Genomic DNA, 26,423 nt, shown 5'->3' on the forward strand with positions numbered 1-26,423 from the left:
CATCCCATCAATCATCACCAGATCTTCAATAAAGGTAAGTGTCAGTTTGTGTGTATTAAAATTAATATTTCATGTGGCAAAAAATTTTTTTTTTCATACTTTGGGGTGTCAGGAACAGATAAATTTGATTTCCATTATTTCTTATGGGGAAAATTAATTCACCTTAGGATAAGTTCAGCATACGATGAGCTCTAAGGAATGGATGAATATCGTAAGGTAGGGGCCCACTGTACAACTTACAAGCCACCGTGTTCGACGTATATACACCTACCATCTGACTTACTACCTGCTCGACTTATGACCACTCGACTTACGACCATGTTTTTTATGCCAAATTTCTGGGAAATAAACAACTATTTGTGTTGTACACAGTGTTTATCCTAAACCTTACAGTATAAAATACAGTACTAACAACATAAAAAGTAAAACATGAAATACCAAAATAAAACAATAAAATAAAGTCATTACAAAAATGTTTTGTTGATATTCAGTAGTAAAGTTCGACTTACGACCGGTTTCTCGGAACTGAATTCGGTCTTAAGTCAGATGGTAGGTGTACACTCAAAAATTCTAGTGGCTTCAAATCAAGCAGGAAAAAGCTGGTAGGCCCATATGTGAGAGAATAGGTCTGTCTGGTCATTGTGCACCATATAAAAAAAATCCTGCAGCAGGCAGTGCATAATGAGAAAAAAAAACTCCGACCGTTTTTTTGGATTAAAACGCCAACTCTGTGGTGTATTTTTGTATAGTATTTATGGTTGTATTCTTGTTTTCTTTCAAATTCAAAGTTTATTCTCTATAAGGATTACAATGCTGAGTTTACAGAATTTGGTTATTGTGTGGTTTACATGTAGTAAAATACTAATTACAGAGGCCTCTAGAACACCTAGCATGGCTAGGCATTTTGGGCTGACTTAGATTAATTCTTAACTTTAAAATATTACAAATTATGAGGTAAGTTGGTATTATGGCTAAGCGACTAAATGCTAGTTTGTGAGTTTAGCAATGTGAATGCTTTTGTTTTGGCACAATACATAGTTTCAGTATTGGAGTATCACAGGCCAACTTATGACTAGTTAGGATTCATTATTTTAAGATTGAGATTGATATTTCTATTTATGGTCAAATGGGTGAGTGAAAGTGTAAGTGTGAACCACCAGGTGGTATTCGTGTATTTAGTTGATGGGGTGTATCAGGGGGATAAGATGTTTTCTAATGGTAGTTTTGAAGGTGATGAATGTGTCTGCAGTTCTAGAGTTTTCAGGTAGGGTGTTCCAGATTTTAGGGCCTTTGACTTACATTGAAGTTTTGTAAAGGTTTAGTCGGACACGGGGAATGTCATAGAGATGTTTGTGTCTGGTGTTATGCCTGTGGGTTCTGTCACAACTATCAAGAAAGCATTTTAGGTCAAGGTTAATATTGGAATTTAAGGTCCTGTAGATGTAGATTGCACAGTAGTAAGTGTGGATGTACTGAACAGGGAGTAAGTTTAGATCTATGAAGAGTGGGGGGGGGGGGGTGTTGCCAGGGATGGGATTTAGTGATTATTCTTACTGCAGCTTTTTGTTTGGTTATTATTGGCTTTAGGTGTGTTGCTGCAGTTGATCCTCAAGCACAAATAGCATAGGTGAGGTATGGATAAATAAGTGAGTGGTATAGTGTGAGAAGGGCATTTTGCGGCACGTAGTATCGTATCTTGGAGAGGATCCCAACCGTTTTGGATACTTCTTTGGTTATGTGTTGGATATGGGTGCTGAAATTCAGGTTGTTGTTGAGGTATAGGCCTAGGAATTTGCCCTCATTATGTCTGGAAATTAGAGTGTTGTTGATCTTAATGTTAATTTGCGCAACTCCTGCTCTGCTACCAAACATAATGTAGTAGGTTTTGTCAGTGTTAAGCGTAAGTTTATTGGCTGTCATCCAAGTCGATATTTTGATCAGCTCCTCGTTAATAATGGTGTTGAGGGTGGCAAGATTAGGGTGAGAGATGACATAAGTCGTGTCGTCAGCAAAAAGAATGGGGTTCAGGTGTTGGGATACGTTTGGAAGATCATTGATGTATATGAGGAAGAGCAGGGGACCAAGGACATTTCGCTGCGGAACTCCAGTATCAAGTGGCCGTGTTGTTGATGCTGTGTCTTTAATGGTGACATACTGATACCTATTAGTAAGGTAAGATTTGAAATATGCAAGCACATGGCCTCTTATACCATAATGTTCAAGTTTATGGAGTAGGATGCTGTGGTCTACTGTGTGAAAAGCTTTTCTTAGGTCATTAAAAATTCCTAGTGGATATTCCTTATTTTCCAATGCTGTGTAAAGCAGATCTAGCATTTTTATGATTGCATCTTTAGTGCTTTTATTTTTTTCTGAATCCAAATTGGCAGGAGTTGAGTATGTTTTGTGCCGTTATAAATGAATATAGTCTCCTGTGCACGAGTTTTTCAAAGATTTTGGATAGCAATGGTAAGTTTGATATTGGCCTATAGTTGTTTAAATCTGTAGGGTCACCACATTTGATAGAATGGAAAACATATTATAGACATAGAGGTGATTTTTATTGGTTTTTACTATGAAAAGAACCTTGAAATGGAGCTCAAAGTAGGGGAAATGTTTGATTTTTGCCGATGTTCAAAAGTAAACAAGTGATGTCATTGTCCAATAAATGTCCAACTAGTCATTCTAATATGCAGTCACGAATGGGTTGACATTATTTTTACAATTATTACAGTAGTGCAGTAGTCTGCAGAACAGTAAATCTTCTATTTTTTGTTTTGAACAAAAATTCAAAATAGAGAGCAAGAGTAATATCAGAGTGGCCTGGAGACGTGACTGATGAACAAAGAAAATGTTATTTTAGAGCCAGGAATGTCTGCATTGTTCATTCTGGACCCTATTTTGAAATTGTCATATTTTTTAATTTTTGTGAAATTGGCCAAATTGCATATTTCTCACCACATTATTGGGTAGTTGAAATCGGTAGATGGGCAATTTCTTGTCCTCATTTGATAGGACAAATGTAGTTCTAAAGAAATAGCTATGAGTTTGGTCAACTGGAACAATGGAATTAGCTTAAAATAGGGCTCAAAGTGGGCAAAATCTCCAATTCGTAAATATCGCTGAGGTCGCTAACTTCGCGAGAGCATAATTCCGTAAGTTTTCCATCAAATTTCATTCTTTTGGTGTCATTACCACCAGGAAAAGATTCTCTATCATTTCATGAGAATTTTTTTTTTTTTTTTTTCTAAAATTTACCAGGAGACACCTCAAGATTTGGGGTTTCGACAGTCATGGGGTTAATAACATACATGTTATTATCATTGATAATAATAATAATAATATGATAGAACTGAAGAAGGAAATTGTACAAAAATACGAGGGTTGAAGGAGTGGTGGAGGCATCGTGAGTCAGTTGGCTTTGTTTATGCTGGAGTGAGCATTAGCCTCCGTGCTCTTCCTAACTTTTCATAATAATTCATTATGTTTGGTGCTTGTAGATTGAGTGCAACTTCCGTGGTTGAGGCAGTGGTATTTAACCTGTAAACAATCCAAACGTATATGTACGTTCTTACCGCTAGTTCCCCAGACATATATACACATTTTATTTTTCCTGCCTTCAAATTTAGTACGATTGGCCTGAGATGCCTTGTCAGCATAGAAAGGGTCTTAACACTCAGTGTGCACTGTATTAAAAAAAATCCGGGACCACTTGGCACCTTTTGGGAGCACCAGTTCAAATGAGTGCCAGCTAGAGCAGACAGCGCGGCAGACACCTGGGATTCACGGATTTCACGTAGTATTAACTCTCCCATTTTAAGAAGAAAGTGATGTTGACCCCAAGTTTAGCGGCTTTGAGGTGGATGTGGCGATAAGTGGTCGAGGAAATATAAAAAAAACCTTGATAATAACTTGTGCAATATTTGTGCAACACCCTTTCAGAATGTCTTCTAACCTATGCCCTAAGTAAAGAGAAACAATTCTGGAATGTAATACTTGTTCAGCAGGCTGACTGGCTGATTGGATAGCTGGCTGACTGGCCAGCTGCATGGCTGGCCGGCTGCTGGTGGTGTGGCTCTATCTCCGTTTGTCTGTACCTATGTCTGTCTCTGTCTATCTTTGTTTCTATCTTTGTCTCTGTCTATCTCTGTTTCACAGGTACACATAAATACAAGTATACGTAGTGTAAATTACCTAGGATAACCCAAAAAATCCAGACAAAGTGCCATACTCTGCTTGAAGATATGCGTAAACATGATGATGCAGTCTTGTGGCGCGCTCTGAGACAGAGAGCTAGACTGATAGTCAGACAGGGAGCTTGACAGACAGACAGATAGACATATTTGTGTACCAGTGAAAAAAAAACGAGGACCGACGTTCATCAAATGTCATCCCTCATCTTATATCTCATCTTATCACTTCACTGTTAAGGGTGGACTGAGGCTTGTTTTACATGCTTCAAGGGAAGAAGAAGTATTAGTAGTAGTATTAGTGGTAGTATTAGTAGTAGTAGTAGTATTACTACTATTATTATTATTCTATTCTCCCATGTGTCCAAAACATTGATGGGATGTATAAATGTTTTGCATATGTTCCAAGAAATAGTAAATGGCCAAGGCATGTGTAAATGTCCTCCTGTCAGTGTGTTCGTGACAATTTCAGTACTTAATACTAGTGTCAAAACAAAGATTGATTATGAAATGACAAAAACTACTATAAATTGTAATTCTCAGAACATAAAAATTATACAAAATAGTATGAAAAAAGAGAAAAAAAGGTATATCAGCAACACTTCTGCGAGCGACAGGACTGGAGGGTGCCATCAAGTGAGCATCTAGTGCCAACTTCTCGGCCTCATATCTCTGTAAGTACTGACTCTAATTTTTTTTTTATCCTATAACACTTAGAAAAATGTGCTCTTTATTTTCATAAATAAAAAAATAATTTTTTATTTTTCAAAATATTTGGGGCACTGGGTAGTGAACGTATATACGTATACGTTTGGATTGTTTACGGATTAATAACATACATGTTATTAAACCATAACATGTATGTATATAGTACAACATTTTATGATGTTTTCATGTATTTTATGATTGTTCATGGTTCAACAAGTTAAGGAAGCAGTATTGTATTATATTTCCCTTAAATTAAAATTCAAAGTTTATTCTCTATAAGGATTACAATGCTGAGTTTACAGAATTTGGTTATTGTGTGGTTTACATGTAGTAAAATAATTACAGAGGGTGCCACTAAAACCTAGCATGGCTAGGCATTTCAGGCAGACTTAGAATAATTCTTAACTTTAAAATATTACAAATTATGAGGTAAGTTGGTATTATGGCTAAGTGACTAAATACTAGTTTGTGAGTTTAGCAATGTGAATGCTTTTGTTTTGGCACAATACATAGTTTCAGTATTGGAGTATCACAGGCCAACTTATGACTAGTTGGGATTCATTATTTTATGATTGAGATTGATATTTCTGTTTATGGTCAAATGGGTGAGTGAGTGTAAGTGTGAACCACCAGGTGGTATTCGTGTAATTAGTTGACGGGGTGTATCAGGGAAATAAGATGTTTTCTAATGGTAGTTTTGGAGGTGATGAATGTGTCTGCAGCTCTAGAGTTTTCAGGTAGGGTGTTCCAGATTTTAGGGCCTTTGACATACATTGAATTTTTGTAAAGGTTTAGTTGGACATGGGGAATGTCATAGAGATATTTGTGTCTGGTGTTATGCCTGTGGGTTCTGTCACAACTATCAAGAAAGCATTTTAGGTCAAGGTTAATATTGGAATTTAAGGTCCTGTAGATGTAGATTGCACAGTAGTAAGTGTGGATGTACTGAACAGGGAGGAAGTTTAGATCTATGAAGAGTGGGGGGGGGTGTTGCCAGGGATGGGATTTAGTGATTATTCTTACTGCGGCTTTTTGTTGGGTTATTATTGGCTTTAGGTGTGTTGCTGCAGTTGATCCCCAAGCACAAATAGCATAGGTGAGGTATGGATAAATAAGTGGTATAGTGTGAGAAGGGCATTTTTGGCACGTAGTATCGTATCTTGGAGAGGATCCCAACCGTTTTGGATACTTTTTTGGTTATGTGTTGGATATGGATATATTGGAGCACCAAACATAAGATTTTTCAACATTTGCGAGGCTCGTGATCCCTTAACCCTCATGAATGTTGAGGGAGACCTGTTTATGCATGTGTGTGTTTGTGTGTATTTCTTTGCCTGTTTTGTATTTGTTGTGTGCATGTTTGTTTCTGTGTGTTATGCATGTTTTTTTGCACATGTTAGTAAATGGATAGATGTTAGATTATATTGGAGGTGAAGGTTCTGGAAGTATGAAGAGGAAATTTTGATAGATTAAATGTTAGTGATGATGGGGAGGCTGTGATTTCATGCATTGGGCACAAGGAGATATATAAAAATGAAGAGGACAATGAGGTGGAATTGAGGAAGGTAGGTTACGCAATGGGTAAAATGAATGGGGGTAAAGCAGATGGGGTTAAAGTGTGTTAAAAAAGATGGGGATGTAATGTTATAGTCACTGCATTTGTTCATTATATGCATGAAAAAAGGGAAGGTACAGTGCCTGCACTTTGAAGGAGGGGTTTGGGATATTGGCAGTTTAGAGGGATATGTTGTGTATCTTTATATGTGTATGCTTCTAGACTGTTGTATTCTGAGCACCTTTGCAAAAACAGTGATAATGTGCGAGTGTGGTGAAAGTGTTGAATGATGATGAAAGTATTTTCTTTTTGGGGATTTTCTTTCTTTTTTGGGTCACCCTGCCTCGGTGGGAGACGGCCGACTTGTTGAAAAAAAAAAAAAAAACCTAAGGATTGGCAGAGCATGCATAATGTGCTTGTATAAAGGACATTGTATGAAGCAATGTAAAAAGAGAGCAAATGAGAGAGTGGGTGAGATGTTATCAACAAATTTTGTTGAAAATAAGAAGTTTTGGAGTGAGATTAACAAGTTAAGAAAGCCTAGTGAACAAATGGATTTGTCAGTTAAAAATAGGAGAGGAGAGTTATTAAATGGAGAGTTAGAGTTATTGGGAAGATGGAGGGAATATTTTGAGGAATTGTTAAATGTTGATGAAGATAGGGAAGCTGTGATTTCGTGTATAGGGCAAGGAGGAACAACATCTTGTAGGAGTGAGGAAGAGCCAGTTGTGAGTGTGGGGGAAGTTCGTGAGGCAGTAGGTAAAATGAAAGGGGGTAAGGCAGCCGGGATTGATGGGATAAAGATAGAAATGTTAAAAGCAGGTGGGGATATAGATTTGGAGTGGTTGGTGCAATTATTTAATAAATGTATGGAAGAGGGTAAGGTACCTAGGGATTGGCAGAGAGCATGCATAGTTCCTTTGTATAAAGGCAAAGGGGATAAAAGAGAGTGCAAAAATTATAGGGGGATAAGTCTGTTGAGTATACCTGGTAAAGTGTATGGTAGAGTTATTATTGAAAGAATTAAGAGTAAGACGGAGAATAGGATAGCAGATGAACAAGGAGGCTTTAGGAAAGGTAGGGGGTGTGTGGACCAGGTGTTTACAGTGAAACATATAAGTGAACAGTATTTAGATAAGGCTAAAGAGGTCTTTGTGGCATTTACGGATTTGGAAAAGGCGTATGACAGGGTGGATAGGGGGGCAATGTGGCAGATGTTGCAGGTGTATGGTGTAGGAGGTAGGTTACGAAAGCAGTGAAGAGTTTTTACGAGGATAGTGAGGCTCAAGTTAGAGTATGTAGGAAAGAGGGAAATTATTTCCCAGTAAAAGTAGGCCTTAGACAAGGATGTGTGATGTCACCGTGGTTGTTTAATATATTTATAGATGGGATTGTAAGAGAAGTAAATGCGAGGGTCTTGGCAAGAGGCGTGGAGTTAAAAGATAAAGAATCACACGTGAAGTGGGAGTTGTCACAGTTGCTCTTTGCTGATGACACTGTGCTCTTGGGAGATTCTGAAGAGAAGTTGCAGAGGTTGGTGGATGAATTTGGTGGGGTGTGCAAAAGAAGAAAATTGAAAGTGAATACAGGAAAGAGTAAGGTTATGAGGATAACAAAAAGATTAGGTGATGAAAGATTGGATGTCAGATTGGAGGGAGAGAGTATGGAGGAGGTGAATGTATTCAGATATTTGGGAGTGGACGTGTCAGCGGATGGGTCTATGAAAGATGAGGTGAATCATAGAATTGATGAGGGGAAAAGGGTGAGTGGTGCACTTAGGAGTCTGTGGAGACAAAGAACTTTGTCCATGGAGGCAAAGAGGGGAATGTATGAGAGTATAGTTTTACCAACGCTCTTATATGGGTGTGAAGCATGGGTGATGAATGTTGCAGCGAGGAGAAGGCTGGAGGCAGTGGAGATGTCATGTCTGAGAGCAATGTGTGGTGTGAATATAATGCAGAGAATTCGTAGTTTGGAAGTTAGGAGGAGGTGCGGGATTACCAAAACTGTTGTCCAGAGGGCTGAGGAAGGGTTGTTGAGGTGGTTCGGACATGTAGAGAGAATGGAGCGAAACAGCATGACTTCAAGAGTGTATGAGTCTGTAGTGGAAGGAAGGCAGGGTAGGGGTCTGCCTAGGAAAGGTTGGAGGGAGGGGGTAAAGGAGGTTTTGTGTGCGAGGGGCTTGGACTTCCAGCAGGCATGCGTGAGCGTGTTTGATAGGAGTGAATGGAGACAAATGGTTTTTAATACTTGACGTGCTGTTGGAGTGTGAGCAAAGTAACATATATGAAGGGGTTCAGGGAAACCGGCAGGCCGGACTTGAGTCCTGGAGATGGGAAGTACAGTGCCTGCACTCTGAAGGAGGGGTGTTAATGTTGCAGTTTAAAAACTGTAGTGTAAAGCACCCTTCTTGCAAGACAGTGATGGAGTGAATGATGGTGAAAGTTTTTCTTTTTCGGGCCACCCTGCCTTGGTGGGAATCGGCCAGTGTGATAATAAAAATAATAATAATAAAGGAAAGGAGGATGGAGAATGTAAGAGGTTTAGGGGAATAAACCTGTTAAGTATAGCAGGTAAAGTGTACAGTAGAATTGTTATTGAAAGGGCTAAGGGTAAGACATAGTAGGTAGTAGGATGACAGAGGAGGATGGAAAAATGGTCAATCTAAGGTTACCCCCCCCCCCCCATCCCAAAATATGGCATATATATCTTACCCTTCAAAAAATTTCAAGGTTTTCTAAGTATTGTACTTTTGTGCATCCAGCCGCTTTTCTTCGTAAAACAACTGTAAAGCTTTCATATCCATTAATACTATACAGTATATACCATTCATTACCACTTTGGAGTAAACATTTCTACTCTTTAATAATTATTCAACTCCAAATCCTAATCTACATAAAGAATTAATTCAATTTCTTTCACACCTCTGAATCTAAGATAAGGTTAATGCAGTGTGGTAGTAGAAATAAATGAATTCTGCGTTCTAGAGCAATGTTTCTGTATTGGTTTACCAAACTACCTATAGGGCCTTGCTTGTTTAGCCTGAGCACAGCCTCCACATGGGCTGTGGCCCACTGTTTTGAGAAACCCTGTGCTAGAGCTTCATTATAATTGTTGAGAGCATGTCTTTCAGAGAGTAGATTTATTATTGATCTTCAGAATAGGTTAGTCATGTCAGATTTATATAATATACTGTACTTGATGTTACTGCGATTCATGGGATATTTTCCCCTCATTTTTTTATTGCTTGTTTAACAGTATTGGTAATAAACTATTCTAGATTACCCAAAGATGCACAAGTGTGAAATATAGGTGAAGAAGGAACCTTCTCTCTCTGACAGTTCCTAAGCTACAGCTTTTGGTAAGCTGTAATTAAATCATAATTCTTCAGGCTTACATTGTTAATAGAAAGTCATCTTTATTTACAGAAAAATTATCTGTCTTCTAAATATTTCAGGTGGCTGGCGAGAGAAGGAACGTGAAAAGTTGGATGTATGGCGCCGCAAAGATGACGATGCTGATCGAGAGCCGGTACCGGAACCTAGAGACCGTGGGAATCGTGATATCAGACAAGATGAGCCACCACCACCACCCAGGGACAGAGGAAATCGTGATATCAGGAGAGATGAACCTCCAAAAGATTTGCGTCGTGATCGTGAAGACAGGGTTGGTTTTGGCAGAGACAGGGAAGAACGTGGTGGTGGTTTGGGCAGAGAGAGAGAAGAGCGTGGCTTTGGAAGGGATAGAGATGATCGATTTGGCAGAGACCGTGAAGATCGTGGTGGATTTAGTAGAGAGAGAGATGATCGGTTTGGCAGCAGAGATGAAAGAGGCACTTTTGGAAGCAGAGATGATAGGTAAAGAACTTTTATTTTTCATATAATATTCCTATAAGTATAACCAGTATAGTTTTCTCAGGCAAATTAATTCAATTTTTAACCTGATCCAATTCTTGAAGAATAACCATACAAATTTTGTGGCTGATTAAGAGTGAACAAATGTGTGGTGTGTTGACTAGTACAAATGCTGATCTAGTAATGTTATTTAATGTAAAATATAATGACTATAGTAGTAATGGTCTTGTTAATAAAGGTGATGCACATAATGCAGTGAAGCATTTATTAAAGATACAATGTTATATCCACATGTAGGGTTTATTAAGTACACTGGGTGAAATGTACCAATAATGACTTCATTACACTCTTTTTACCAGTGGTAGTCTTCATCAATAATTACTGTAAATTAAGTCCTGACTAATTGCAGACAATGCATAAGATGTGTGATACTGTTTATTTTTAAAGGGATGGAGGTGATTGGCGCCGTGGGCCATCACGTTCTGAAAGAGACTTCGGCCGTAGTGACCGGGACTTCAACAGAGGTGAACGTTCAGAGAGAGGTTTTGGCCGTGATAGAGATTTTGGTAGCAGCAGAGGAGACAGGGACTTTGGTGGTAGGGACCGTGACTTTGGCAGTCGTGGAGACCGTGACTTTGGTGGCCGTCGTGAATTAGACCGTGATCGGGATCGCGGTTTTGGTGGCCGTCGCATGGATCTTGATGATCGGCGAGGTGGTGACCGTGGTCCAACCCGTGCTGATGAAGGAGGATCTTGGCGCTCTGCTGCCCCTCCTCCACCAAGAGAGAGGTAAGAAAAATTAAAGATGTATTAACTGGTCATGGGAGGCAGGTTGTGGTAAAATACTTGTAAAAGAATTTTAATCCATTTTCCTTTTCATAATAAAGATGGGCTATTCTTATTAAATGGTCATGTTGCATGCTTTGAATCTTTAATTTCATTAATGTTTACTGTTTACAGCATTTAGTAATTTACTACCTATTCCATATACAGTGGACCCCCGCATAACGCTATTAATCCGAGTTTTTCATAGAGTCAAGTTTTTTTTTTTTTTTAAATATATGAAGTATTCGATGTTATGTGAAATTATCGTTATGCGAATTAATTTTCCCCATAAGAAATAATGGAAATCAAATTAATCCGTGCAAGACACCCAAAAGTATGAAAAAAAAAAATTTTTACCACATGAAATATTAATTTTAATACACACAAACTTAAGAAAACATGCACAGTTACATGACACTTACCTTTATTGAAGATGTGGTGATGATTGATGGGATGGGAGGAGGGGAGACTGGATGGTTTTAGTGTTTAGAAGGGGAATCCCCTTCCATTAGGACTTGAGGTGTCAAGTCCTTTTCCGGGGTTGCTTCCCTTCTTCTTTTAATGCCACTAGGACCAGCTTCAGAGTCACTGGACTTCTGTCGCACAACATATCTGTCCCTAGTGGCCTGTACCTCTCGTTCCTTTATGACTTTCCTGAAGTGTTTCACAACAGTGTCAGTGTAATAGTCACCAGCATGGCTTGCAATAGCTGTCTGAGGGTGATTTTCATCCATGAAGGTTTGCACTTCAAGCCACTTTGCAGAGATTTCCTTAATCTTTGAAGTAGGCAACTTCTTCAATTTCTCTCTCCCCTCCTCCGAAGCAATTTCCTCAGGTGTGGCCTCTTGCTGTTGAAGTTGATCTAGCAGCTCATCAGTGGTTAGCTCTTCATTGTCCTCCTCCACCAACTCTTCCACATCCTCCCCACTAACCTCCAACCCCAAGGACTTCCCCAATGCCACAGTTGATTCCTCACCTGGCATACTCCTCTCAGGGTTAGCCTCAAATCCTTCAAAATCCCTTTGGTCTACACATTCTGGCCACAGTTTCTTCCAAGCAGAGTTCAAGGTCCTTTTAGTCACTCTCTCCCAAGCCTTACCTATAAGGTTTTCACAATTGAGGATATTAAAGTGATCTCTCCAAAACTCTCAGTCAATTGAGTTTCTGAGGTCACTACAAAGCACCTTTCAAACAGAGCTTTTGTGTACAGTTTTTTGAAGTTTGCAATAACCTGCTGGTCCATGGGCTGCAGGAGAGGAGTGGTATTAGGAGGCAAAAACTTCACCTTAATGAAGCTCATGTCCCCACAGAGTTGCTCTGCCAAGTCTGTAGGATGACCAGGGGCATTGTCTAACACCAGGAGGCACTTAAGTTCTAATTTCTTTTCAGTTAGGTAATTTTTCACAGTGGGGGCAAATGCTTGGTGTAACCAGTCATAGAAAAAGTCCCTAGTGACCCATGCCTTATTGTTTCCCCTCCACAGCACACACAAATTAGCCTTGAGGGTATTCTTTTGCCTGAACGCTCTGGGAGTTTCAGAGTGATACACTAATAAAGGCTTCACTTTGCAATCACCGCTAGCATTGGCGCACACAAGAAGAGTAAGCCTGCCTTTCATAGGCTTATGTCCTGGGAGTGCCTTTTCCTCCTGAGTAATGTAGGTCCTGCTTCGCATTTTCTTTCAAAACAGGCCTGTTTCATCACAATTAAACACTTGTTCAGGTTTCAGTCCTTCACTGTCTATGTACTCCTTGAATTCATGCACATATTTTTCAGCTGCTTTTTGGTCTGAACTGGCAGCCTCACCATGCCTTATCACACTATGTATGCCACTACGATTCTTAAATCTCTCAAACCAACTTTTGCTGGCCTTAAATTCACTCGCATCACAACTAGTTGCAGGCATTTTTCTAATTAAATCCTCATGCAGCTTCCTAGCCTTTTCACTTCTGATCGCTTGAGAGATGCTATCACCTGCTATCTGTTTTTCATTTATCCACACCAATAACAGTCTCTCAACATCTTCTATCACTTGCGATCTCTGTTTCGAAAGCACAGTTAAACCTTTGGCAAGAACAGCTTCCTTGATTGCCGTTTTCTTGGACACAATAGTAGCGATGGTTGATTGGGGTTTACTATACAACCTGGCCAGCTCGGAGGCACGCACTCCACTTTCATACTTAGCAATGATCTCTTTCTTCATCTCCATAGTAATTCTCAACCTTATTCCTGTAGGGTTGGCACTAGAAGCTTTCTTGGGGCCCATGGTCACTTATTTTTCAGGTGAAATCACTATAAAAAGGCTGTAATAATACGAAATGTTCCGATTGTGTGCTTGAATGTTACCGCGGAGGCTGGGTTGTAAACAATGCCACTGGCAGAACAAGCGAGGCTGGCTCAGGCCGCATGGACGCGTCTCGGACGAATCGCGTTGAGCGAATTTTTTAGCGCTATGCGAGGCAAAATTTTAGCTATAAAATGTATCGCTATGCGGATTTAATGCTATGCGATGCCAACGTTATGCGGGGGTCCACTGTATTCGCAACATCTGCCACATTGCTCCTCTATCCACTCTATCATATGCCTTTTCTAATTCTATAAAATGCAATGAAAACTTCCCTACCTTTATCTAAATACTGTTCACACATCTGCTTCAATGTAAACACTTGATCTTCACATCCCCTACCCACTCTAAAGCCTCCTTGCTCATCTGCAATCCTACTCTCTTTTATATCTCTAATTCTTTCAATAATAACCACACTGTACACTTTTCCTGGTATACTCAGTAAACTTCTTTTTTCAACAAACTGGCCGTATCCCACCAAGGCAGGGTGGCCCGAGAAGAAAAAACGAAACTTTCCCTTCTTAAATTTAGTAATTTATACAGAAGGGGTTACTAGCCCCCTTGCTTCCGGCATTTTAGTCTCCTCTTAAAACACGCATGGCTTACAGAGGAAGAATTCTGTTCCACTTCCCCATGGAGGTAAGAGGAAATAAACAAGAACAAGAACTAGAAAGAAACTAGAAGAAAACCCAGAGGGGTGTGTGTATATATGCTTGTACATGTATGTGAAGTGTGACCCAAGTGTAAGTAGAAGTAGCAAGACTTACCTGAAATCTTGCATGTGTATGAGACAGAATAAAGACACACCAGCAATCCTACCATCGTGTAAAACAATTACAGGCTTCAGTATTACACTTGCTTGGCAGGACGGTAGTATCTCCCTGGGCGGTTGCTGTCTACCAACCTACTACGTAGAACTAAGTAAACTTATTCCCCTATAATTTTTGCGATCTCTTTTGTCCCCCTTCCCTTTATATTAAGGAACTATACATGGGATTAGGTCAGGGGTTTCAAATAGAGTTAGAGCTAAAGGAGTAGTAGCAATAATGTTGAAGGATAAGCTATGGCAGGAAAAGAGGGACTACAAATGTATAAATTCAATGATTATTTTTTTATTATTATCACACTGGCCGATTCCCACCAAGGCAGGGTGGCCCGAAAAAGAAAAACTTTCACCATCATTCACTCCATCACTGTCTTGCCAGAAGGGTGCTTTCCACTACAGTTTTTGAACTGCAACATTAACACCCCTCCTTCAGAGTGCAGGCACTGTACTTCCCATCACCAGGACTCAAGTCCGGCCTGCCGGTTTCCCTGAATCCCTTCATAAATGTTACTTTGCTCACACTCCAACAGCACGTCAAGTATTAAAAACCATTTGTCTCCATTCACTCCTATCAAACACGCTCACGCATGCCTGCTGGAAGTCCAAGCCCCTCGCACACAAAACCTCCTTTACCCCCTCCCTCCAACCTTTCCTAGGCCGACCCCTACCCCGCCTTCCTTCCACTACAGACTGATATACTCTTGAAGTCATTCTGTTTCGCTCCATTCTCTCTACATGTCCGAACCACCTCAACAACCCTTCCTCAGCCCTCTGGACAACAGTTTTGGTAATCCCGCACGTCCTTCTAACTTCCAAACTACGAATTCTCTGCATTATATTCACACCACACATTGCCCTCAGACATGACATCTCCACTGCCTCCAGCCTTCTCCTCGCTGCAACATTCATCACCCACGCTTCACACCCATATAAGAGCGTTGGTAAAACTATACTCATACATTCCCCTCTTTGCCTCCAAGGACAAAGTTCTTTGTCTCCACAGACTCCGAAGTGCACCACTTACTCTTTTTCCCTCATCAATTCTATGATTCACCTCATCTTTCATAGACCCATCCGCTGACACGTCCACTCCCAAATATCTGAATACGTTCACCTCCTCCATACTCTCTCCCTCCAATCTGATATCCAATCTTTCATCACATAATCTTTTTGTTATCCTCATAACCTTACTCTTTCCTGTATTCACCTTTAATTTTCTTCTTTTGCACACCCTACCAAATTCATCCACCAATCTCTGCAACTTCTCTTCAGAATCTCCCAAGAGCACAGTGTCATCAGCAAAGAGCAGCTGTGACAACTCCCACTTTGTGTGTGATTCTTTATCTTTTAACTCCACGCCTCTTGCCAAGACCCTCGCATTTACTTCTCTTACAACCCCATCTATAAATATATTAAACAACCACGGTGACATCACACATACTTGTCTAAGGCCTACTTTTACTGGGAAAAAATTTCCCTCTTTCCTACATACTCTAACTTGAGCCTCACTATCCTCGTAAAAACTCTTCACTGCTTTCAGTAACCTACCTCCTACACCATACACTTGCAACATCTGCCACATTGCCCCCCTATCCACCCTGTCATACGCCTTTTCCAAATCCATAAATGCCACAAAGACCTCTTTAGCCTTATCTAAATACTGTTCACTTATATGTTTCACTGTAAACACCAGGTCCACACACCCCCTACCTTTCCTAAAGCCTCCTTGTTTATCTGCTATCCTATTCTCCGTCTTAATCTTAATTCTTTCAATTATAACTCTACCATACACTTTACCAAGTATACTCAACAGACTTATCCCCCTATAATTTTTGCACTCTCTTTTATCCCCTTTGCCTTTATACAAAGGAACTATGCATGCTCTCTGCCAACCACTCCAAAACTATATCCCCACCTGCTTTTAACATTTCTATCTTTATCCCATCAATCCCGGCTGCCTTACCCCCTTTCATTTTACCTACTGCCTCACAAACCTCCCCCACACTCACAACTGGCTCTTCCTCACTCCTACAAGATGTTATTCCTCCTTGCCCCATACACGTAATCACAGCTTCCCTATCTTCATCAACATTTAACAATTCCTCAAAATATTCCCTCCATCTTCCCAATACCTCTAACTCTCCATTTAATAACTCTCCTCTCCTATTTTTAACTGACAAATCCATTTGTTCTCTAGGCTTTCTTAACTTGTTAATCTCACTCCAAAACTTTTTCTTATTTTCAACAAAATTTGTTGATAACATCTCACCCACTCTCTCATTTTCTCTCTTTTTACATTGCTTCACCACTCTCTTAACCTCTCTCTTTTTCTCCATATACTCTTCCCTCCTTGCATCATTTCTACTTTGTAAAAACTTCTCATATGCTAACTTTTTCTCCCTTACTACTCTCTTTACATCATCATTCCACCAATCGCTCCTCTTCCCTCCTGCACCCACTTTCCTGTAACCACAAACTTCTGCTGAAAACACTAACACTACATTTTTAAACCTACCCCATACCTCTTCGACCCCATTGCCTATGCTCTCATTAGCCCATCTATCATCCAATAGCTGTTTATATCTTACCCTAACTGCCTCCTCTTTTAGTTTATAAACCTTCACCTCTCTCTTCCCTGATGCTTCTATTCTCCTTGTATCCCATCTACCTTTTACTCTCAGTGTAGCTACAACTAGAAAGTGATCTGATATATCTGTGGCCCCTCTATAAACATGTACATCCTGAAGTCTACTCAACAGTCTTTTATCTACCAATACATAATCCAACAAACTACTGTCATTTTGCCCTACATCATATCTTGTATACTTATTTATCCTCTTTTTCTTAAAATATGTATTACCTATAACTAAACCCCTTTCTATACAAAGTTCAATCAAAGGGCTCCCATTATCATTTACACCTGGCACCCCAAACTTACCTACCACACCCTCTCTAAACGTTTCTCCTACTTTAGCATTCAGGTCCCCTACCACAATTAGTCTCTCACTTGGTTCAAAGGCTCCTATACATTCACTTAACATCTCCCAAAATCTCTCTCTCTCTCTCCTCTGCATTCCTCTCTTCTCCAGGTGCATACACGCTTATTATGACCCACTTCTCGCATCCAACCTTTACTTTAATCCACATAATTCTTGAATTTACACATTCATATTCTCTTTTCTCCTTCCATAACTGATCATTTAACATTACTGCTACCCCTTCCTTTGCTCTAACTCTCTCAGATACTCCAGATTTAATCCCATTTATTTCCCCCCACTGAAACTCTCCTACCCCCTTCAGCTTTGTTTCGCTTAGGGCCAGGACATCCAACTTCTTTTCATTCATAACATCAGCAATCATCTGTTTCTTGTCATCCTTGTCATTCAAGGATTATGTGGAGTAAAATAAAGATTGGATGTGAAAAGTGGGTTATAGTAAGCGTGTATGCACCTGGAGAAGAGAGAAGTGTAGAGGAGAGAGAGAGATTCTGGGAAATGTTGAGTGAATGCGTGGGGACTTTTGAATCAAGTGTGAGAGTAATGGTGGTTGGGGATTTCAATGCTAAAGTGGGTAAAAATGTTATAGAGGGAGTAGTAGGTAAATTTGGGATGCCAGGGGTAAATGTAAATGGGGAGCCTTTAATTGAGCTATGTGTAGAAAGAAATTTGGTAATAAGTAATACATATTTTATGAAAAAGAAGATAAATAAATATACAAGGTATGATGTAGCACGTAATGAAAGTAGTTTGTTAGATTATGTATTGGTGGATAAAAGGTTTATGGGTAGGCTCCAGGATGTACATGTATATAGAGGGGCAACTGATATATCGGATCATTATTTAGTTGTAGCTACAGTTAGAGTAAGAGGTAAATGGGAAAAGAGGAAGGTGGCAACAACAAGTAAGAGGGAGGTGAAAGTGTATAAACTAAGGGAGGAGGAAGTTCGGGCGAGATATAAGCGACTATTGGCAGAAAGGTGGGCTACTGCAAAGATGAGTAGTGGGGGGGGTTGAAGAGGGTTGGAATAGTTTTAATAATGCAGTATTAGAATGTGGGGCAGAAGTTTGTGGTTATAGGAGGGTGGGGGCAGGAGGAAAGAGGAGTGATTGGTGGAATGATGAAGTAAAGGGTGTGATAAAAGAGAAAAAGGTAGCTTACGAGAGGTTTTTACAAAGCAGAAGTGTTACAAGAAGAGCAGAGTATATGGAGAGTAAAAGAAAGGTGAAGAGAGTGGTGAGAGAGTGCAAAAGGAGAGCAGATGAAAGAGTGGGAGAGGCACTGTCAAGAAATTTTAATGAAAATAAGAAAAAATTTTGGAGTGAGTTAAACAAGTTAAGAAAGCCTGGGGAAAGTATGGATTTGTCAGTTAAAAACAGAGTAGGGGAGTTAGTAGATGGGGAGAGGGAGATATTAGGTAGATGGAGAGAATATTTTGAGGAACTTTTAAATGTTGAGGAAGAAAGGGAGGTGGTAATTTCATGCACTGGCCAGGGAGGTATACCATCTTCTAGGAGTGAAGAAGAGCAGAATGTAAGTGTGGTGGAGGTACGTGAGGCATTACGTAGAATGAAAGGGGGTAAAGCAGCTGGAACTGATGGGATCATGACATAAATGTTAAAAGCAGGGGGGATATAGTGTTGGAGTGGTTGGTACTTTTGTTTAATAAATGTATGAAAGAGGGGAAGGTACCTAGGGATTGGCGGAGAACATGTATAGTCCCTTTATATAAAGGGAAAGGGGACAAAAGAGATGGTAAAAATTATAGAGGAATAAGTTTACTGAGTATACCAGGAAAAGTATACGGTAGGGTTATAATTGAAAGAATTAGAGGTAAGACAGAATGTAGGATTGCGGATGAGCAGGGAGGCTTCAGAGTGGGTAGGGGATGTGTAGATCAAGTGTTTACATTGAAGCATATATGTGAACAGTATTTAGATAAAGGTAGGGAAGTTTTTATTGCATTTATGGATTTAGAAAAGGCATATGATAGAGCGGATAGAGCAGCAATGTGGCAGATGTTGCAAGTATATGGAATAGGTGGTAAGTTACTAAATGCTGTAAAGAGCTTTTATGAGGATAGTGAGGCTCAGGTTAGGGTGTGTAGAAGAGAGGGAGAATACTTCCCGGTAAAAGTAATTCTTAGACAGGGATGTGTAATGTCACCATGGTTGTTTAATATATTTATAGATGGGGTTGTAAAAGAAGTAAATGCTAGGGTGTTTGGGAGAGGGGTGGGATTAAATTATGGGGAATCAAATTCAAAATGGGAATTGACAGTTACTTTTTGCTGATGATACTGTGCTTATGGGAGATTCTAAAGAAAAATTGCAAAGGTTAGTGGATGAGTTTGGGAATGTGTGTAAAGGTAAAAAGTTGAAAGTGAACATAGAAAAGAGTAAGGTGATGAGGGTATCAAATGATTTAGATAAAGAAAAATTGGATATCAAATTGGGGAGGAGGAGTATGGAAGAAGTGAATGTTTTCAGATACTTGGGAGTTGACGTGTCGGCGGATGGATTTATGAAGGATGAGGTTAATCATAGAATTGATGAGGGAAAAAAGGTGAGTGGTGCGTTGAGGTATATGTGGAGTCAAAAAACGTTATCTATGGAGGCAAAGAAGGGAATGTATGAAAGTATAGTAGTACCAACACTCTTATATGGATGTGAAGCTTGGGTGGTAAATGCAGCAGCGAGGAGATGGTTCGAGGCAGTGGAGATGTCCTGTCTAAGGGCAATGTGTGGTGTAAATATTATGCAGAAAATTCGGAGTGTGGAAATTAGGAGAAGGTGTGGAGTTAATATAAGCATTAGTCAGAGGGCAGAAGAGGGGTTGTTGAGGTGGTTTGGTTATTTAGAGAGAATGGATCAAAGTAGAATGACATGGAAAGCATTTAAATCTATAGGGGAAGGAAGGAGGGGTAGGGGTCGTCCTCGAAAGGGTTGGAAAGAGGGGGTAAAGGAGGTTTTGTGGGCTAGGGGCTTGGATTTCCAGCAAGCGTACATGAGCGTGTTAGGAGTGGATGGAGGTGAATGATACTTGGGACCTGACGATCTGTTGGAGTGTGAGCAGGGTAATATTTAGTGAAGGGATTCAGGGACACCGGTTATGTTCATATAGTCGGACTTGAGTCCTGGAAATGGGAAGTACAATGCCTGCACTTTAAAGGAGGGGTTTGGGATATTGGCAGTTTGGAGGGATATGTTGTGTATCTTTATACGTATATGCTTCTAAGCTGTTGTATTCTGAGCACCTCTGCAAAAGCAGTGATAATGTGTGAGTGTGGTGAAAGTGTTGAATGATGATAAAAGTATTTTCTTTTTGGGGATTTTTTTTCTTTTTTGGGTCACCCTGCCTCGGTGGGAGACGGCCGACTTGTCGAAAAAAAAAAAATACATGCTCTCTGCCAATCCCTAGGTACCCTCCCCTCTATTATACACTTTTTTTTTTTTTTTTTTTTTTAACAAGTAGGTCGTCTCCCACCGAGGCAGGGTGACCCAAAAAAGAAAGAAAGAAAATCCCCAAAAAGAAAATACTTTCATCATCATTCAACACTTTCACCACACTCACACATTATCACTGCTTTTGCAGAGGTGCTCAGAACACCACAGTTTAGAAGCATATACGTATAAAGATACACAACATATCCCTCCAAACTGCCAATATCCCAAACCCCTCCTTTAAAGTGCATGCATTGTACTTCCCATTTCCAGGACTCAAGTCCGACTATATGAAAATAACCGGTTTCCCTGAATCCCTTCACTAAATACAGTGGACCCCCGCATAACGATCACCTCCGAATACGACCAATTATGTAAGTGCATTTGTACGTGTATGTTTGGGGGTCTGAAATGGACTAATCTACTTCACAATATTCCTTATGGGAACAAATTCGGTCAGTACTGGCACCTGAACATACTTCTGGAGTGAAAAAATATCATTAACCGGGGGTCCACTGTATTACCCTGCTCACACTCCAACAGATCGTCAGGTCCCAAGTATCATTCGTCTCCATTCACTCCTATCTAACACGCTCATTCACGCTTGCTGGAAGTCCAAGCCTCTCGCCCACAAAACCTCCTTCACCCCCTCTTTCCAACCCTTTCGAGGACGACCCCTACCCCTCTTTCCTTCCCCTATAGATTTATATGCTTTCCATGTCATTCTACTTTGATCCATTCTCTCTAAATGACCAAACCACCTCAACAACCCCTGTTATGCCCTCTGACTGATGCTTTTATTAACTCCACACCTTTTCCTAATTTCCACACTCTGAATTTTCTGCATAATATTTACACCACACATTGCCCTTAAACAGGACATCTCCACTGCCGCCAACCGTCTCCTCGCTGCTGCATTTACCACCCAAGCTTCACATCCATATAAGAGTGTTGGTACTACTATACTTTCATACATTCCCTTCTTTGCCTCCATAGATAAGGTTTTTTAACTCCACATATACCTCAACACACCACTCGCCTTTTTTCCCTCATCAATTCTATGATTAACCTCATCCTTCATAAATCCATCCGCCGACACGTCAACTCCCAAGTATCTGAAAACATTCACTTCTTCCATACTCCTCCTCCCCAATTTGATATCCAATTTTTCTTTATCTAAATCATTTGATTCCTTCATCACCTTACTCTTTTCTATGTTCACTTTCAACTTTCTACCTTTACACACATTCTCAAACTCATCCACTAACCTTTGCAATTGTTCTTTAGAATCTCCCATAAGCACAGTATCATCAGCAAAAAGTAACTGTGTCAATTCCCATTTTGAATTTGATTCCCCATAATTTAATCCCACCCCTCTCCCGAACACCCTAGCATTTACTTCTTTTACAACCCCATCTATAAATATAATAAACAACCATGGTGACATTACACATCCCTGTCTAGGACCTACTTTTACTGTGAAGTATTCTCCCTCTCTTCTACACACCCTAACCTGAGCCTCACTATCCTCATAAAAGCTCTTTACAGCATTTAGTAACTTACCACCTATTCCATATACTTGCAACATCTGCCACATTGCTCCTCTATCCACTCTATCATATGCCTTTTCTAAATCCATAAATGCAATAAAAACTTCCCTACCTTTATCTAAATACTGTTCACATATATGCTTCAATGTAAACACTTGATCTACACATCCCCTACCCACTCTGAAACCTCCTTGCTCATCCGCAATTCTACATTCTGTCTTACCTCTAATTCTTTCAATTATAACTCTACCGTATACTTTTCCTGGTATACTCAGTAAACTTATTCCTCTATAATTTTTACAATCTCTTTTGTCCCCTTTCCCTTTATATAAAGGGACTATACATGCTCTCCGCCAATCCCTAGGTACCTTCCCCTCTTTCATACATTTATTAAACAAAAGTACCAACCACTCCAACACTATATCCCCCCTGCTTTTAACATTTCTGTCATGATCCCATCAGTTCCAGCTGCTTTACCCCCTTTCATTCTACGTAATGCCTCACATACCTCCACCACACTTACATTCTGCTCTTCTTCACTCCTAAAAGATGGTATACCTCCCTGGCCAGTGCATGAAATTACCGCCTCCCTTTCTTCCTCAATATTTAAAAGTTCCTCAAAATATTCTCGCCATCTACGTAATACCTCCCTCTCCCCATCTACTAACTCCCCTACTCTGTTTTTAACGGACAAATCCATACTTTCCCTAGGCTTTCTTAACTTGTTTATCTCCAAAAATTTTTTCTTATTTTCATTAAAATTTCTTGACAGTGCTTCTCCCACTCTTTCATCTGCTCTCCTTTTGCACTCTCTCACCACTCCTCACCTTTCTTTTACTCTCCATATACTCTGCTCTTCTTATAACACTTCTGCTTTGTTAAAACCTCTCGTAAGCTACCTTTTTCTCTTTTATCACACCCTTTACTTTATCATTCCACCAATCACTCCTCTTTCCTCCTGCCCCCACCCTCCTATAACCACAAACTTCTGCCTCACATTCTAATACTGCATTTTTAAAACTATTCCAACCCTCTTCAACCCCCCCACTACTCATCTTTGCAGTAGCCCACCTTTCTGCCAATAGTCGCTTATATCTCGCCCGAACTTCCTCCTCCCTTAGTTTATACACTTTCACCTCCCTCTTACTTGTTGTTGCCACCTTCCTCTTTTCCCATCTACCTCTTACTCTAACTGTAGCTACAACTAAATAATGATCCGATATACCACTCCAACACTATATATCCCCCTGCTTTTAACATTTTTGTCATGATCCTGTCAGTTCCAGCTGCCTTACCCCCTTTCATTCTATGTAATACCTTCCCCCCCCCCCCACTCATCCTAAAAGATGTTATACCTCCCTGGTTATTGCATGAAATTACCGCCTCCCTTTCTTCATCGACATTTAGAAGTTTCTCGAAATATTCCCGCCATCTACCCAATACCTCCAGCTCCCCATCTACTAACTCCCCTACTCTGTTTTTGACTGTCAAATCCATTTGTTCCCTAGGCTTTCTTAACTTGTTTATCTCCAAAAATTTTTCTTATTTTCATCAAAATGTCTTGACAGTGCCTCCCACTCTATCATTTGCTCTCCTTTTTCACTCTCTTACCACTCTCCTCCTTTCTTATACTCTCCATATACAGCAGGGTCCCACTTATAAGGCAGGTTAGGTTCCAGGCTGTCGCCGGAAAGCAGACATCGCCGGAAGGCAGAACACCATTTTTTTCCATTTATAAATGCATATAAATGCCAGACAACAAGTTTACACTAAATTATATTAAGTTAGTAATTGAACCAGGCATTAAAAACACACAAAGTAAAATACATTCACAGTAAATTCATTACTTATCGTAAAGTATTTGTAATTTTAATGTAGGGAGAGAGGCGAGTAGTACTTATTTGTAGGAAGTCGGGTGCATGTAGCCCAGGTGTAGGTAGCACTGGCTCCCCGTCTCATACTTAATATATTTAAAACATCCCAGAGAGGTAAAATACACATACAGTACACTCATTATTTACCTTAAAATATGTGTAGTCTTAATATAGGCAGAGTGGTGAGTAGTATTTATTTGTAGGTAGCCGGTAGGTGTAGCCCGCCTGGGCTACACCTACCGGCTACCTACACTGGCCCAGAGCCATATTATTAACATAGACATGGCTTGTTCACTGAATTTAATCATTTCTAACAACTAACTTTAGATGCCATCATAAACGAAGGGAGAAGTAATGAATAATTCATGCCGAAAATTGTAAACAAAAGCAGAGTGAGGGAGTGGCTGGGCCAAACGCAGATTCATACACGTTTTCTCTGATGGCTGAGCAGAGAAAACGTAATGTTGTCCCTCCACCCGGCTACCACACAGCTCCACAAGTGTTATTATCAGAGCACACACAAAATATGCAATAAATGCCAGACAACAAGTTTACACTAACTTATATTAAGTTAGCAGTAGAAATAGACATTAAAAACACAATAAAAGATAAGATGCACACAGAGTACACTTATTACTTACCTTAAAATATTAATATTAATGTGTGAGAGGTGAGTGGCAGGGTGTTTATTGAATAAAATCAGAATGGCACACCATCATCCTCTAACTTGGCACTTAAAGCAAGTCTTACGACTTCTCTTTTTATCACAGCTAACCTTAGACGCCATCGTCAATGAGAGCCAACTAGTTAACCCTTTGAGGGTCGACAGGCCCTCTCCGAAACTCGTTCTCAGGGTCGGCCAAATTTAAAAAAAAAAAAAAATTATTTTCTCTTATGAAAAGATAGAGAATCTTTTCCCGATCATAACGACACCAAAAGTTTGAAATTTGATATAAAACTTACGGAATTATGCTCTCGCAAAGTTAGCGGTCTCGGCGATGTTTACGCATCGGCGATTTTGCCCACTTTGAGCCCCATTTTCGGCCAATTTCACTGTTCTAGTCGACAAAAAACATGAATATTTCGCTAGAACTCCATTTTTTCTATCGAATGGGTGCAAGAAACCACCCATTTATAAATTCAACTATCCAGTACAGTGGTCAGAATTTAGCAATTTTGCCAATTTCACACAAATTTCAAAAGATGACAATTTCCGAATAGGGTCCAGAATAAACAAGAAAGACATTCCTGGCACTAAAATGACATTTCCTCTAGTCATTAGTCACGTCTCAAGGCCCCTCTTATATTCTTTTGCTTTCCACTTTGAATTTTTATTCTCACAAAAAATATATGATTTACTGTTATGCAGACTATTGCATTAGTGTAAAAAATTGTATAAATATTATTGGTGCACTTGTGAAAGAATATTAGACTCACCAGTTGACGTGTATTGCACGCTTGGCACGATATGTTTACTTTTGAAGTTTGGTAAAAATCGAACATTTCTGCCACTTTGAGCTCAATTTCAAGGCACCTTTCATTGTAAAACCAGTCAAAATCATCTCAATTTCAGTAATATGTCTTCCATTCTATAAAATGAGACCAAGAAAACTAGAATACAACAATAAATACCATACGAAAATACACTGCAAAGTCGCTGATTTATTAAAAAAAATGGTCAAAGTTTTTTTTTTTCTCATTATGCACTGTGTGCTGCAGGATTTTTTTTAGACTGTGCACACTGACCACATAGACCCATTCTTTCATATGAAGGCCTACCAGCTTTCTCCCACTAGATTTGAGGCCGCTAGAATTTATGAGTACTAGTACGTCAAAAACCCCTACGCGTAAGACGTACTAGTACGACGAAAACCCTCAAAGGGTTAACAAGAGAGTAAACGAGAGAGAGAACAAGATACAGAGTTGAGACAATGTAAGAACGCAAACTGAACAGGTAGTGGATGATCACTTGGTCATGCGAAATAAATGCGTATTAATGTGTGTCTACTTTTAGTTCATTCACGTCCATTTGTAAGAGTTTGTAAAACATTTACCTCAATATTTTTTTTTATTATAATAATTATTACCTCACAATACAAATACTCATATATTGTGTACAAGTTGTATAAGTTAGTTCAGAATAAACAAACAGCAACACACCATTTTTAGACTGAATGAAGATAATAATAATATTAATAATAATAATAATAATATTATTATTATTATTATTATTTATTATAAAAAGCACTAAACCCACAAG

General features: G+C 39.7%; 1 protein-coding gene across 1 annotated transcript in view; it reads left to right on the plus strand.

The window, feature by feature from the left end:
• The window catches only part of eIF3a (eukaryotic translation initiation factor 3 subunit a), a 221,254-nt gene that overhangs the window by 176,959 nt on the left and 17,872 nt on the right, over positions 1-26,423 (plus strand). Inside the window, exons 17-18 of the mRNA XM_070081388.1 lie at positions 9,908-10,307; positions 10,752-11,093. Of these exons, the coding sequence (XP_069937489.1) occupies positions 9,908-10,307; positions 10,752-11,093 (742 nt within the window). The remainder of the gene's footprint in view (positions 1-9,907; positions 10,308-10,751; positions 11,094-26,423) is intronic.

The sequence above is a fragment of the Cherax quadricarinatus genome, chromosome 6 (assembly GCF_038502225.1).
Source record: "Cherax quadricarinatus isolate ZL_2023a chromosome 6, ASM3850222v1, whole genome shotgun sequence".
Lineage (NCBI taxonomy): Eukaryota > Metazoa > Arthropoda > Malacostraca > Decapoda > Parastacidae > Cherax > Cherax quadricarinatus.